Genomic DNA, 16,354 nt, shown 5'->3' with positions numbered 1-16,354 from the left:
ATCATTTCCAGGCGCAGTATCAGATTCCAGGTAGTGAGCAACCTGTCTCTTTGCTGTTTCAATGGATCTGTCAGCTTGACAGGCTCCATTTTGGTTCCCTGCTGTAGAGACTTAAATTATTCACTGGAGCGTTTTGCTTCACGCTTTCCTCCTCATCCTCTTCTGAGCATGTGCGTGTATATATGTGAGTGTGTGTGTCGGAGGCAAAAGAGGAGGCAGAGGAGGGGGTGGAACAGGTGTCTGCCGAGATCAGTGTATGGTACACAGACGTCTCGTCTCGTCGACAGGGCTGCAGGGTGGGAGCGAGGAGGAGGAGGAGGAGGAGGAGGAAGAGTGTGTGACAGAGGGGAGACGAGTGGAATGGATGAGACAGGGCTTTTGCCCGAGGAAAAGGACGTGCACAGAGGGAGAGTGATGCAGGAAAGGAATGGAGTGGTGACAGAAGGTATAAATGCAGGTAGCAGAGGGCAAAGCATGCAGAAGGAAGACGTTGTGCAGATAAGTGGGAAGGTAGCTGGGAGAGGTTTCCAATTAAAAAAAAAAAAAAAAGAAAGAGGAAGGTAAAGAAGTGATAATGATGAGATAGAGAGTAGATGGAGAGGTAGATAGCGGCTAAAGGGCAAGCAATAACTTTCACTATTCTTAGCTCGAGTTTGTTCTCCTCTTTTTTTCGTCCTTCACCTTCATCACCCTTTTACTTCACCGGCCACGCGTTCCCTCAACAAGTCTATTTCAGAGCTCCTCCCCTGGCCATGAGAAATGTATACATCCATTCCTGGAATGCCGCAAATAGTTAGTTGATTGAAAAAAAAAAAACAATCTTTTGTGGATGTAGTGGTCATAGCAGTAAGCAGTGGGAGCGGCCGGAAGTCAGATGCTTGTTCAAGGACACATAGACATGAGGAGGACGGCACTGAAACCTGTACCAGCCCTGTAATTAGCATACGGTAAGCTCTGTGCCATACGAAACAGCTCAAAAGGTGAACATTTGTGACCTTGGCATCGGTTTCTACATGAACTCTGAAACAAAGTGCTTGTTGTTTTGTTTTTGGCTGACCTTAAGGAAAGTTTGACATTTTTTTTGCTGTGGAAAAAAAAAAAAAGATAAATACATGTATTGCAGTAGGAAGCAAGGCAGAGTTTGTCCAGCAGTGCAAACGGTTTATAACATACAAATAACTGATTATGACTGGATGATCAACGGGCTGCAAGGTGGCGCAATTGGTTAGCACTGTTGCCTCACAGCAAGACGGTCGCCTGTTCGCGTCCCGGTGGGGGCACCGGAATCTTTCTGCGTGGAGTCTCCATGTTCTCCCCGTGCAGCGTGGGTTCTCTCCGGGTTCTCCGGCTTCCTCCCACACAGTCCCAAAACATGTTGAGGTTAATTGGTGATTCTAAATTGTCCGTAGGTGTGAATGTGAGTGTGCTTGGTTGTCTGTCTCTAAGTGTAGCCCTGTGATAGACTGGTTACCTGTCCAGGTGAACCTGCCTTCACCCTAAGTCAGCTGGGATAGACTCCAGTCTCCCACGACCCTAGTGAGGATTAAGCGGTGTATAGATGATGGATGGATGGATGATCAACAGCTAAGTTTATGTTTGTTTCACAGCCTTCAAGGTGCCTTAAATGCAACAGTGTGAGACCCACACTTGCTGCTAATTCTTCACAAAAAGTTCTATTTTAATGCCTATTTTTCCGATTTGACCCCATTTTTTTTTTTTTTTTGCATAACTCCTGGCAGAATGGTTCCTCCACAGAACTCCGGAGATCATATTAGAGTTAGAAATAAAAACCTTTTTGCCACACACACGAAAAACGAAAACAAAAGGTCATGCAGCTTGTAATTGGATCTTTAAACAGACTCTATATCACCGTCTTGATCTCACAAATTGGAGAAGCCGCAAACAAATTCACTGTGTTGCCGAGATATCCGAGATGATTAAAATCTCCATCTCGGTTGAAATAACAAAAATGGAAGGTGCTTACCAATAACTCACATCTGCTTTAGTTTGCTTTATGGCTCATGTAAAATATTCTGGAATCATATTGACCTGAATTACCGGCACACCCTCCCCTTTCTCTCCTTCCTGCTCTTCCCTTATATCCAGTGGGCATATAAATCTACATCTGCTCTCATCTTTGCCGTCACCCTCCATTTCCTCACAGTGCCCACAGATTAATTGTGCTCATCACCGTACATCATCCATTCTTTTCTGCCAAACCCCTAACAGCTCTGTTAAGCCGCAAAACTTTCTCTGACGTGTTGCTGTTTTCTGTCCGAACTGTGGCAATTAGTTTGAGGAAATTAGCTTCCTTTATCTTTCGGTTCGGGCCTCAATCGCTCACGCGGCTATCCCGCGCCGCGGTATCACGACTTGGGAATCGCTTCTCGGATTTGTTGCAGACGCGCTCAGTTTGCATATCTGTTTGAGCGCGCGTCCGTGGCTCGCTTTGATGCCGATCTGAGAGGTGCGAGGTGATTCTCTTTGTGTCTCGCTGCCAGCTGTGGGGTTTAATCGGGCCGCCGTCCACATACAAAAGCTGCTGCGTCCTCCGCCATTGTCCTCTTGTGATTCTGTCATCACACGAAGATAGCACTTGATCTAAATTACTGCTGTTGAGCGATAGATACCGCTCAGCAGCAACGTTTTGTTTTGTTTTGTTTTTTTTACAACTGACTAAGTGTTTGAGCCGTTTAACAAACAGCTATTTATGGCTCTAATACGAGAGAATTTGCTGCCTTGTTGCTGTATTATTTCAACCAAAGCTGTGCTTAATTCAAAGACGCCGCTTTGGGCTCCGGGAATCTCTAATGAGCATTTTTCTGACCCAAACTTACAGCTAGGTCTGCTGCATTAATGTTGTTGTCACCTACACAAAGTGATATTGATCGAATTACTTTTATTTCAAGCCCTGCCCAGCACACCTCTGTTCCACTGTGACTGCCGTAATGAGGCTAAGACTTTGTGTGTGCTGGGGTTATCATCCCTCGGGCCCTGCTATTTGAAGAAAAAGATGCAGTTGCTGTGCCAGTGGCCCTGGGCCTGGCCCGGCCCAGTGCTCTGTGCATTTGCATGACTCACACCTCTGTTCCCAAGCTACTGTACTAGACTATTAGACAAACACACATCCTACACCAACTGCACGGCGCTGTAGCTCAGTCTGCCCTATAGCTATTAAGGCCATTGCATTAAGGCCACATGCGAATCTGCATTGGTTCACATGATGCACATTCTTTCTGCATGTATGCACCGTGCAGTGTGTGCAGGAATGTTTATATGCATGTATCCTGCAGTGCTTTTGTGTGTCTGTGGGTGTGTTTGATTTGATTCAGCTAAATGGTCACTGGGTACAGAGACTGAGGGAGAAGTGGGACAGGAGTGGCAAATGTTAACAGCTTACTGTGACACATAGTTCATAGTTCATGGGAACATGTTGACCTGAGGCATCTCCTGTTCCATCCACTTTCCTTTTTTTTTTTTTTTTTTTCCTGCTCACCCACTCAGGACCCTGAAGCTATTCTAAATACTTGGTTGATTTATTTATTTATTTTCATTTTTTTATGCTTCTGCTTGCTGCATGCTCTGTTTCTATGCATGTGTGAGGTCCTCAGCTGGTACCACAGTACAAGAATCACAGCCTCCCATATCCTCAGAGCCGTTCACAGTCACTTCAGGACTTGCGGCTCCAGGTGTCGACCCGGTATCGTGACCTTTTCTTGTGAGTCAAAATCATAAATCAGTTTGCTGTTGATTAATCTAGTTGATAAATCATTTTTTTTAAATGGACCATTTCATTAAGTTCATTTTATTTATTTATTTTTTAGCTTCATGAGTGTATTTATCAGCCACAAGGACAGAAGATAATTAAAAGCTTTCCCGACTGAAGAATATTAAAAACTGTTGGTGGTTTCGCCTTTTTATTTTTGGCAGAGCATCTTTTAGAATATCGCCAGTGTGTTTTCTCTTTCAGCGGTCGTGCATTGAGTTGTTAGTGCTACTGTTTTATGCCATCAAAACTTTGCATTGCAAAAATCACCTACGTTTGAAGATAATTTGAAGACCTGCAATGCTTTCACAGCAATCTGTCTTTGGAAACTTTTACACTGATCCCAGGTTGGCTTCAGTGCAGCTAAGTCAGATTCTGCTGCAGATCTGCAGTTCTGAAGCCAAAAATGACTGAAGTTATGCAACAGCAACAGTGATGTGGAAGAAAAAAGGAATTCCAATGAACTGGCACATTATAGGGGGGGGAAAAATAAAGCTAAACATGCCACAGCTTATTTTGAGAATTGACATAATTGATCATGTCAACGACTCTCAGCTGATTTAAATCATTTTGTTCGGGTCGTTACACACATTTGCCGGCTGTTGCATGTTTTAACTCTTTGGTACCGTAACAACCAAAACCTGAATAGCTAAGCAAACATTTAAAGAAATGTTTTTTTCTTATTTGCTGTGTTGCATAGAGTTAGAACTAGATATCTGTCCATCAATATGAAGTAGACCGGTAGCGTAGCATATAGACAGGAAGCAGGGAAAACAGTGAGTCTACCTCTGTCCAAATATGAAAAAATAATAGTACCCACTGTCTAAATGCCATTTATTAAATTATACTATTAATTTGTACAACAGGGGTGTCAAACTCTGGCCCGCAGGCCAAATTTGGCCCGCTTTGTAATTATATTTGGCCCGCGAGACAATACCAAATGACTACTAGAGCTGCCACTGGTATTATACTGTACAGCGCATTCACCGCTAATACTACAAATCCCATAATGCCCTGTTGTTGTTTTGGCGCGTCAATCAGGACAGGACCCAGAAACTCCCTCTTGTCTGTGACAGTAGGCACTTCACACTACAACTGTCACTGTGCCATTGATGTGTTTTTTATTTATAATTTGATTTTGCATATTAAGTTATATATAATGTATGGTAATAAGCGTTGCTTGTTCCATATTCAATGTTAAAGCAAAATTAGTTTCGGTCCATATTAAAAGGTTCATTTGTTCAATGTTGGCCCGCGACTTTGTTCAGGTTTTAAATTTTGACCCTCTGTGTTTTTGAGATTGACACCCCTGTTGTACAATAATGGGCGAGTCAGAGCAAGGCCAGCTGTTCCCGCCTTTTTCCAATCTTTATGCTCAGCTAAGCTAATCGGCTAGTAGCTTCAAATTTAACAGACATTTATGTGATTTTGTTCCCTTCCTCTCTCCTTATTTTCATCTACATGTGTCTTCTGCTACTTTTCAGGCTATCGTTATAAATTAAAAAAACGATAAATACATTAATACATTAACTTGTGAGCATATTTGACAAAAATGCAGAACTTCCCCGAAATTAAAACGGATGTCAATTCATTCTGGCGTCTGTTGCTTTTGCTGTCTCCCAATACAATTTTAACAAGGAAATATAATGTGTTTCATGACTGATAGCTAATAATAGGGCTGTCATTCAAATGTAAGAGAGGAGATAAAGCAAAGCGTCACTCGTTCAGCTCCAGTATTTGATGTTCATTCATTACGAACCGTCTCAGTTCGGAGGATCGATATCGGTCGCCAGCACTGTCGTCTGGAACATGTTTTTACACAGGAAATATAATTTAAAGCAATCTTAGAAAAGAAACGGCTCACATGCGCAGTCTACTGAGGTGGCGCGAGGCCACAGTGTGGGCGGCCTGCAAACAGGCTGCTCAAGCCATGTTGCTGCAGACACACTGTCATGGTGACTGCATCTCTGCTGCCTCAGAGATTGTCACCTGTGATGACACCAGATGTTCGGGGCTTCGCTGTGCATGTGTGTCTGTCAGTGTTTGTCTGTGTGTGCAGCGAAGCCTTCTAACAGGCGCGCTGAATGAGAATATGTGCATTTAATCACATGCTTAATATCAGAAATCATGCATTTTTTTTTCAATTCAGTTTGAAACATTTACATTTTATTTACTTAGCGCCAGTTCACAGCATACGTCATCTCAAGGCACGTCACTTGGTGGAAAATTATAGAGAATAATTAAAAATTCCCCTTTGAACAAGCACTTTGGCAAGGGTGGAAATAAAAATATCTCCTTTAAGAGGAAAGAAACCTCCAGCAGAACCAGGTTCAGGTAGGGCAGCCGTCCGCCTCGACCGTTTGGAGCATAGACTGTATAAAAGATGGACGTAGCAACCAGCCCTGAAAATGAAGCCAACCTGGAAGTGTCAAAAACCTGCAATATCACTACGTCCACTAGCTGCTGGCTCCACAAAGCCCTGGCTCCCATAGACTGGAATTGGAAAAGAAGTGATCACAGATCAATAAATACTGCATTCGTACAGCTCAGGATTATGTCTTATTAGTTTTCATGGTCAAATCCAGAGATCAAAAAATAAATCAATACAGAATTTTTAAAAAATCGTCAACATTTTGCGGGGCAAGGGGCGTGGCTGGCTTGATTGACAGTCGGCAGCGACCATACAGACGAAGCGAGCAGAAGGCGGTAAATGTGGGCGGGCAGAGAGGGCCCGCCTCTCAATCCGTCTGACCAATCACTGCTCCTATGGCTCCGCCCCCCTCTGACGATTTTTGCGTCACTGGCTCCAAAAATCCAAGATGTCAACCAGGAAGTAGCAAAACCCTGGCTTCATTTTGTCAGTGCAGAAACCAACGGGTGACGTCACGGTAGCTACGTCCATCTTTTATACAGTCCATGGTTTGGAGTGAGGGGAAAGAAAAGGGCTGCAGATATAAAACAGGCAAACATGTGCATAAGTTCACATATTATTTTGTGTTGAGGAGGAAATGTGGGTGTGTCTGCACTGAAGAAATGTTTTCCAGTTTAATGATGTGTTACCTTTCCTATTGCTTAAAATTCCCCCCTGTGTCGCCCACACAACCCAAGACAATTGCTTTATAGTGTGTGTGTGCGCGCTCAGGTCTTTGCATGTGTGCTCGCACCACATACATACAGTAATAGCCAATTTTCTTTAATGCGCTGCAGGAACCGCTCGGGCGGGAGGACGTTTGATATACAAACAAGGATTTGGTGCAGCAAAGGTTTATAAGAGACGACTGGTGGAACTGAGAGTACCAAGGGGTGAAGATGTTTGAGGTTTTTTGATGTACCTAATGAGGGTTATATTTAGTTACAGTCGCCTGCATGAGTGCATGTGTGTTTTAGAATAAGGAACAAGTGGATTAAAAACACGACAACTGCGAAGGATAATATAGGAGTAATAGCTGGCTCACCCCCTAACAAGCATATAAAGAAACAAATACAGCAGCAGTATGTATACACAGTAAAACGTCCCATCATTGCCTGTGTGTTTGTTGTTGAGGATAGTTTCTCTTTTGAACCAGCGTCTGGAGAATCAGCTTATTGTCTGAAGCTGCTCTTTCACACATGTAGCACACGACAGGAGTTCGTCTGTGCTCTCACTGTTTGGTTTCGGTGAGGGCTGCTGCTTCGGTGGAGCACGGAGGAGGCAGGACGAAATATACCGTCATCTATCAGAGTCTGTTGCTGTTCCTTAAATTTGACCGAAGATCCAGAATCTTGTTGTTTTCCAGTTGGGACATCCTCGTTTCAGTGACTCTTCTTCTTCTTCTTCACACTTTGATTTTTGTATTCTTAAGGTCACATGATAGAAACGTCACCAACACGCCCCAGACAGCGACCTGTTCTGTTCACACACTGGCCCGGTCGGACATTACACTTGGTACTGGGAGCTGGCAGGTTAACGTATAATGTCCGGTCCGACTGATGCGGACGTCTGCATTCTCAGACACGGCTCCCTCCAGGTAATGTCGAAGATAAGTCCAGGGCTTGCGGTACTTGTGTGAAATCAGCTTATGGATGATTTTTTTTTTTTTTTTTTTTTGGGGAGCCTGTCTGCACTCTGCCCATCCTGCCTCTGTTGCCATGGTGATTCCTTTATCTTCAAACCTGAGCGTGTGTTTGTGGACTTTGTAAATATGTTCATGTCTGACTTGGTTACTGTAGAACAACAGCTTCTAACTGAGCAGATTTCTTCCACTTCAACCTCCTAAACATGAGAAAATCGACCACGTGGGACAGGAGGGGTCCAAGAATGAAGTTGCATTTTGTAATTTAGCATAAGAGTAATTTGTGCGTTTTGGCGATGAGGGCATTGTTTACGAAGGCGGTCGGTGTTAAGATGCGTCTTAATTGCGCTGACATGCAAATGTGTGTGTGTGGACGGCTGCTAGCTGAGAGACAGGCAGCGAAGGGGGATTAGATAAATCAACAGCTCCGGCTGCAGCAGAGCTTAGGTAATAAGGCTCCAGCACTAACAGGCTAAATATAGAGACAACTGACTGACTGCCTGCCTGCCCACTAACTGCTACCTTCTAACACACACACATATGCAAGCACACACTACACATGGTTGTGCATCCTTCCCTTCTTTCGATCTTTGCTCGTATTCATAGATTGGTGCGCGGGGCTAAACTGAACAAACAGAGCCAACGTTCATCCCTTTGCTAATTGATTTCCACCCAAAATCGTGTTCTCCCTGAAAAATGCATCTTTTTTTTCTTCTAGTCTGATGTGATCACGTCCTGCCCTTCACCGTCAGATGACAGGATGAATAAAACACTCAAACAAGGACTTTGCCCGGCCTCATTTTTTTTTTTTTTGCATTACTTACATTTGGTTGCAGCTCCTCCTCGTCAGGCATCCCCGCCCTCGCTTCGCGGTGCCGGGGTTACGTTTCAGGCTCTAACAGTCACTGCTTCTGCAGCGGTGACCTTCCCCGGCATTCCTCGGCCCGCATCATCACTTGAAGGCGAGGCGGGTTAGGTAAATTCTGCTGCCACGTGGCACGCGGAGAGGAGGTTTGACATAAGGCTGTCTAGAGGGTAAAGCGCAGACAGGAGGGGGAGGGGGGGGGCAGTCGAGCATTTTGTGCCATCCTCTCCAGTGACATGTAAATGGGCACACACACCGACATGCACATAGCCGCCGGGGACTCTTGCCTGGCCTGACAGAGCCATCCATCACAACCCTCAGTGAGCTTATGTGTTTGAGTCGCCCTTTAGAGCCGTGGAGTGATTGGCAGCTGTGTCCTCCATCCCAAGCAAACCTCGTCCACAGGTTCAAAGACGCTCGCTCTGCACCTTAACCCTCTCAGTACGTCACTATAGGGCAGGGGTGTCGAACTCCGGTCCTCGAGGGCCACAGTCCTGCATGTTTTAGATGTTTCCCTCTTCCAACACACCTGATTCAAATGATCAGCTCATCATCAAGCTCTGCAGAAGCCTGATAACCATCCTTAACATTTGAATCAGGTGTGTTGGAAGAGAGAAACATCTAAAACTTGCAGGATTGCGGACCTCGAGGACCGGACTTCGACACCCCTGCTATAGGGTGCTCATGAACTGTACTGAGACCTTGCGTGATGTCTGAGTACTGGATTAAGAGAAAAACACTGTTTGACACCGTTGTTGTTTCTGCTCTTTTGAAAGGTCCTCCAAGGCTCACCCTGGACCAGTTGTCCACATAAGTGATAACCCCATGGATGAGGGAAAGGTAAGGAACCACATCTTTCACAACACACACACAAATACAAACATTTTTTAGAATACACCGAGGTCCAGAACTTCAGGCAGTTCTTCAATGGGGAGATCTTCTTGAGGCGCTTTTATGGGCCACGTGAACGGAAGATGGGTCTGCTGGGGTTCCTGCGTGTCGGGGTTTGGCTGAACGGCCTGAGAGCCTTTAGGAGCGGTTTCGTGGGAAACGTTCTGGGGGAAGGATTTGTCCTTGGTGGGGTCTTTGTCATCGCAGAGCAGGGAATACTTCTTGAGCACAGGGACATGGAGTTTGGGGATAAAGTCAAGATGAGCCTATTTCAACCACGCACAGCAAATTCATCTGCAGAGCTGCGCTATCTCGCTGATTTTAAGCTCAGTCCCACACGAAGGTGAGCCGGGATGTTTCTAGAAGTGCGTAACAGATGCACTCACACATACGCCCGTGAACATGAAACACATTCCAGCTCCACTGATCATCAGTCGGCAGTGGGATCAAACCAAAGCAACAGCAAAGGTAGTAAAGCCTGAAAGCAAGACATCACGGCTGTGAGCTGTTTAACTCTCTGAACCCCGAACAGGGCGCGCTGCTGTCTTTAAAAATAATTGCCAAAATTACATAATTTATCAGAGTCAGAAAGTGTAAAAACAGAAAAACTTTGAACTGCTCACGTGTAAGAAAACATCAATTAGTTCATCAAAATCATTTTAAAATTTGCAAAAAAAAAGAAAAACTCATGATTTGTGTTCATCAGTTCTAGATAATTCTTGAATCCGTAGCGCCAGCAGTCACATAAAACAGATCCAGGGACGTTTTGGCTGAACTGCAGGCTGTGTTTAGAGCAGATAGGGCATGAGTACTGAAGAAAATTTAAAATGTAGGTAGTTTCATGTAATTAATTATCTTTTATCCTTTTTTTTTTAACACTCGTGAACATTTTAAGAAATGTTGTGCATGCAGATTCCATTTTTTTTCTTTTTTAAAAACAGAAATAATCAAAGAAATTCAACTTGTTTTGTATTTTTATTTAATTTTTTTTATGATTTATGGTACTAAAGCTGTGCCACACTGTACAGATTTTTGAGTTTTCTATATTTCTAGTCATGATCGTGCTGTTTCCATAGAGGTTCAGGACTTTATATTTCAGTGTAAAATTAGCCCACAGTGAGGTAAAAGGTAGCAGCTCAAACTGCTTGGAGTTCAGAGAGTTAAAACACCAATGGGATGAGATGATGATGTTTTTCTTTTTTTTTACTTGTTAAGGTGCTTTTAAGAACTCACACACGTTGAGGTGACAGTTAGAGGACAGAGTCTGTTTTTACAGGGTCGTGCTTCTTGATGATTTAATAGAAATACTTAACCATACCTATTATTGTTATAATTAAAAGTGTTATTTATGCGTTCTCCAGTCATTTAGACCCACTTCAAACATAAAAGTTGATGTGAATGTTTCACAGGGATCTATCACTCCCAGTGTTTGTAGACGACATGAAAGCCTCAGAGAAGCTGCTCGGCTCTGACTCTAAACTATTTTTCTCTTTCGCTGCAGTCATTTGCTCAGTCTCTTAAACAATATGCCGCTGACTGAGGAGACGTACATGTATGCGGCCTCACTGTCCCGTGAAGGACACACGCTGCAGAGGATTATGTTGTTTATTTCATTAACGTGACACATATTTGAATTTAAAAGTACTGAGAGGGGTTGTTTCTATAAGTATGTTGTCAGAATAATAATTTTAAGAGTTCTTTATCTCTTCCTGATGGCGTCCCGTGAACCAGGTGGGCAGCTTTCTCCCCGAACCGCCGTCGTCTGCTTACACCCGACTTCCTTTCATGCTATGCGTCAATGTCAAATGTATTACTTGGTTTTCTGCCCATCATGGGGTCTATTCTATCCCCTGTCTGTCATCTCTCCTACCTATCTCATTGACTGCCTGTCGCTCTCCCTCTCCAGCTTATAATTGGATTTGAGTCCGGGATCGTGGTCCTGTGGGATCTGAAATCAAAGAAGGCCGACTATCGCTACACTTATGATGAGGTAGGCAAATCTCCCCCCATTTTCTTTTCTTCTCTAACAGCTCGCAGTCATTCCTCCGACTTCTGATCTACAGAGAAGCTTTTTTTTTTTTTGTACAAAAACTGGGAATTAAATCACATATTCATGAGCTGGAGTGTATACAGTTGTGCACGTGTGTGTGTGAGTTGAGTTTGAGATATTTTACTACAGATGGCGAGGATTGTGAGTTAAGCATGTAGATCGCATTCCTGAAAGAGAGCCTCCGCGCTCATCTTTGTTCCAAACCTGATGATGGTACAGAAAGAAGCTGCTGACGGGGAAGGAATCCGACTTTTTAACTCCCTGTTTCAACTCAGTTAAGCAGAGGAAGGCAGGTTTGTCTTCATAGGAAATAGCAGCTCTAATTTGTGTGTTTTGAATGAAAATGAAGCCAAAGTTTATCTTCACGATGAAGTGCGTTGCAGACACTTTTAACTGGACTCACTAACTGGATATTGTTGTCCTGGATAGCGGAGATAGTTTCTTTACAATATCTGCATATAAGCTACTGTGAGCTCGACGTGAACTAAAACACCATCCTGATGATGCGTGAGGATAAATCAGAATCGAACTTTCTAAAAATGCTTCGAACCTTTTCGCACCGTGCTCGAGTCGCTTTACAAAATGAGCTGAACACGGTCTCTGTGGGTAACGCGGCGGTTACAGCTAAAGAAGAACACATCGGTTGTGTCACTTACAAAGAAGAACAGTTTGTGAAATGCATCTTTTAGCAATGCCATGATTAATACAGCAGAGTGCCGCCACTGGAGCGAGCGTGCAAAGCTTTGCACAGAGATCTTACTCGCCTGTTACAGTTGTAAAAAAGGTTTTCAGTTTTCAGTTCTTTTTTTTTTTTTTTTTAAAGGACTGAGTTTATTGGCTTCCCTAGAGGCAGTAGTGTGTATCTATAAATAACAGCAAACACAGCAATGAAACTTAAAAACAGCTTCAGAGCTGCTCAGAGTCTTTCCGAACCCGACACGTGTCCTCGACTGATAATTCAGCTCCAGATAAAATCTTCATTTAGATCAAGATTTGCTCTCATAATGCGCAGCTCGTATCTTCTTCAGCTAAAACGTGCATCTACTGTTATCATGTCCAAACTTTCTTTCATCTGTGACCAGATTTTCCTACAAGGATGCACTCTTTGGATTGTTTTATCGGTATTATAAATGTCATATTGTCAATATAAGCCCATTAACAACCAGTGTATGTGTTTCTGCTCAATCTGATTATAGTCTGACCTCCCACACTACACGATTACAGCCCTGGTGGGAAATTGAATGTGCCTATGAATAGGAGCTCTCATTCATAAACTTGTCATTGAGGCTTACGCCAACTGAATTGATGTGGACCCACACATGCACACAGTCAGCATGTACATGGTCATACAGCGGCGTCTGCGGTACTTAGACACAGAGCTAAACTGCCTGTTTAAGATAATGAGATTAGCGCAGCCCTCATGCTGGGGCTCACCTTGTCGGCGGTGCTGTGGTGCAGTAAGCGCTCCGAGATACCCGGAGTCTCAGACATAAAAACGATAGTGGATTTTGTATGTTCAGTATGTAGGGAGCTCTCACTCGCTCGTCCTCCCTCTGCCTTCGCCCTGTCTCCGTCTCTCAGATAAGCTAATATCCTCCCACTGCTCCTGGGCATTACAGTCTGGAGTACTGAGCCTCCCACTGGAGCTCATCTCCTCGCTCCAAACCCTCACAGATACACCTCTCCAGAGACGAGGGGGAGATTGGATAGGGAATGAAGGTGCTCCTCATTTTGCTGGCTGTGATTTGCACCGACGGACTTCGAGACAAGGGTCCGCAACGCACGGCCGTTCTTTGGTGGGGTAATTCCCCCAGCTAATAAATCCAAATGGTTTTCAGAGTCAGATACCTTTAAAGTTTAATTTGGCCCCAGACCGTCCTTTAAGGGCGCCGCTGTGCTGCATCAGTAGTGACTTGTGGTTATGATTGCGCTGTGACTTTTCTGATATTACTGTTGTGGACAGGGTGGCGGCCGACACTAATTAAATTGACTAAAGAGCGAGTGCCGTGGGATGTAAACATACCAGGACTTTATGATTGGAAGGTGTGGGTGGGTGGTGTGGACACAATTAATATGATCTTGATATTCGCTCATAAATTCAGCAATAAAAATCTCATCATGGAAAGTCTAGAGCTGCCGCGATCGGTCGTTAGAATCAATGACGTCAATCCTGAAAATGTTTGGATATTTTAAACTGATGCATGTTTTTTTTATTACTTCAGTTCATTATTAGGCATGTTTTTTAAAAAAAATTTTGTTTCACTTATTGTTGCGTCATGAAGTCGGCTGTTTCTGGATCCAGTCATTGGTTGGCTGCAGTCAGCGCCACAATTTCAGACAATGGACTTGATAGCAAAGTCCGACCTTGTTCAGTGTAAAAAATATTAAGGTTGGAAAAAGTATGGGCGTACTTCAAGTTATCAGGGGGTAAAATGGTAACAAGTGCTAGCAGTGTTAGCAAAAAGCATGAACACCTGAAGAGAACATACTTATGAAGAGGCACCTTACATGTGTTCACTTCTTGCCATCTCCCTGTGCTCACATATACGGCATTTTAGCACAGCCAGATTCTTACTGTTCCCAAATGTTGTCATGTACAGAGTATTTTGTTTGTTAGTAGACATGGAAACAAGTATTAAACAGTGACTGAAACAAGGCTTGTTAAGTCCAATTGCACAATAAGTAGAAAAGGAATTGCAGGCTGCAAGGTGGCTCGGTGGTTAGCATCATCGCCTCGCAGCCAGAAGGTCTCTGGTTCGCATCCTGGTGAGGACACCCGGGATCTTTCTGCGTGGAGTCTCTGTGTTCAGTGTGGGCTCACTCACACTCACATTTAGAATCACCAATTAACCTCAACATGTTTCTGGACTGTGGGAGGAAGCCGGAGAACCCGGAGAGAACCCACGCTGCACGGGGAGAACATGGAGACTCCACGCAGAAAGATCCCGGGTGTCCTCACCAGGATGCGAACCAGCGACCTTCTAGCTGCGATGATGCTAGCCACCGAGCCCATCCAAAAACATACTGAGGTTAATTGGTGATTCTAAATTGTCCGTAGGTGTTTGTTTAGGGGTTTGGTAGAAACTTTAATTTCTTTTTCTTTCACTTTATTTTTTACCGTGTTGGAGTTTCCAGTTTAACCCTTCAGGTTAGAACTTTCATATACGGTGCTGTATTATACAGTGATATACGGCATCCAAACATGTTTATATCTCAAGGTAAAGCTAATGCTGTAACATATTTCAAAGTCGTGCTGACCAATAAATCGATAAATCACACTTCTTATTATTATGTATGGACTGCAGCTGCCCTTGCAAAAGTACTGTACATGCAGTATGTTCAGGAAGTACGACATCATCATAGTGCACCTGAAGTTTTGACCAACTTGCTCATATATTTGTCCTCGTCTGTAATGAGGCATCGTGACGCCTGAGACGTATCCTCCGCCGTGCAGAGGATTGTAGGTCAGAAAGCATGTTGGCTTGTCTACTGCAAAATCTGAATAAATGCAGTCGAACATTCTGGTCCTTTGGGTTCTGTTGTTTGATTTTCTAAATGCGCTACATAATATGGTCATATGGTTAGTGGAAGGTACCCTGCAGAGCTAATACACTCATCAAATTCATCTGTAGGTATATCTGCCATGTTTGCTGTGGATACTAATGTGAGAATATAGATAATATATTCCGAACATTAATTATAAACCAATGCAGGGATCAGGAGGCTGAAATATCCTTGTTTACTGTCTTTCACTCGCGCCGTAAATGTGTGCAAAACATCCCTGTGTAGCTTCTTCAAACAATACTGTGGGGTGAAATAACTTTTTACAGCTATCAAATCCCTCGCGAGTTTTATTCTTCCTGCTGTGCATTTTCATTCAAACCCTATTTGCCTGGAAGCTCGCTGCCAAGTATCAAAGTTGTCGACTGAAATGAACAAGGAAGCTTTTCCTCTCCGTCTTTTCAACAGCAGCATAAGCCAGCAGACCATGCAGTGATGGATTCAGACCTGGGAAAGAAAAAAAAGCATCTCTTAAAGCGTATTTTAGTTTTGATGGAAATTCCTGAATGTTTAAGCGAGTGGAAGGCAATGTGTGGATTTCAAAGGATGCAGATAAATGTGAGTAATGTTGGCAGCTGTTTTCTTGGCACATCTGTAACGATTCTTGCAAACTTTCTCACTCAACGAGCGGAGGGAAGCGCTGCCGTTGTTTTGACTGGAATGAAGGCAGCTTTTCGGGTTACAGACGCTGACAGAGAGCAGAAATGTGAGCAAATCAGCTGATCTTAACCCGGCTCCCTCCTCACGACAAAGTTTCCGGCAGAGTTCAGACAAACAGAGCCGGCGATAAAACTTTGGTTTCTACAAGCTCTCAAAGAGCTGAGAGGGCACGCCTTCCACTCTGTGTCTTTCAGTGGATTGTCTATTATTAGCGGTGGATCAGCACTATGGGTTTCCAGTGAGTGCTAGCCAGAGAGCATTCGTCACTTCGCTCTGATCCGTCTGACTCAACACCTTGTTCTGAGCCCGACCCTGATGAATGGTTAATGTTGCAGCCAGATCTGAGTTTCCTCGTCCCTCATCCGCTCTGTGTTTGTCTTCTGGTGGCTTTTGCTCTCTCGCAGGAATGCACAGAGTAGTTTTATATTTATGTTTTTTGTCGTACCTTTAATAGGCCCATTGTTCAAATGTACTAATTTATTCTGGTCTGCTTATACAAACATCCCACC

The 16,354-nt window shown here is 43.8% G+C and overlaps 1 protein-coding gene across 2 annotated transcripts in view; it reads left to right on the top strand.

The window, feature by feature from the left end:
• stxbp5a (syntaxin binding protein 5a (tomosyn)) overlaps positions 1-16,354 on the top strand; it is a 113,810-nt gene that overhangs the window by 59,337 nt on the left and 38,119 nt on the right. For both annotated transcript variants that reach the window (XM_008286162.1, XM_008286163.1), the window contains exons 6-7: positions 9,460-9,523; positions 11,481-11,564. In XM_008286162.1, the coding sequence (XP_008284384.1) occupies positions 9,460-9,523; positions 11,481-11,564 (148 nt within the window). The remainder of the gene's footprint in view (positions 1-9,459; positions 9,524-11,480; positions 11,565-16,354) is intronic.

This window comes from Stegastes partitus, unplaced genomic scaffold (genome assembly GCF_000690725.1).
Source record: "Stegastes partitus isolate 25-593 unplaced genomic scaffold, Stegastes_partitus-1.0.2 Scaffold436, whole genome shotgun sequence".
Taxonomy (NCBI): domain Eukaryota; kingdom Metazoa; phylum Chordata; class Actinopteri; family Pomacentridae; genus Stegastes; species Stegastes partitus.
Note: the sequence above shows the minus strand (reverse complement) of the source record. Positions and strands in the feature narration are given on the sequence as shown.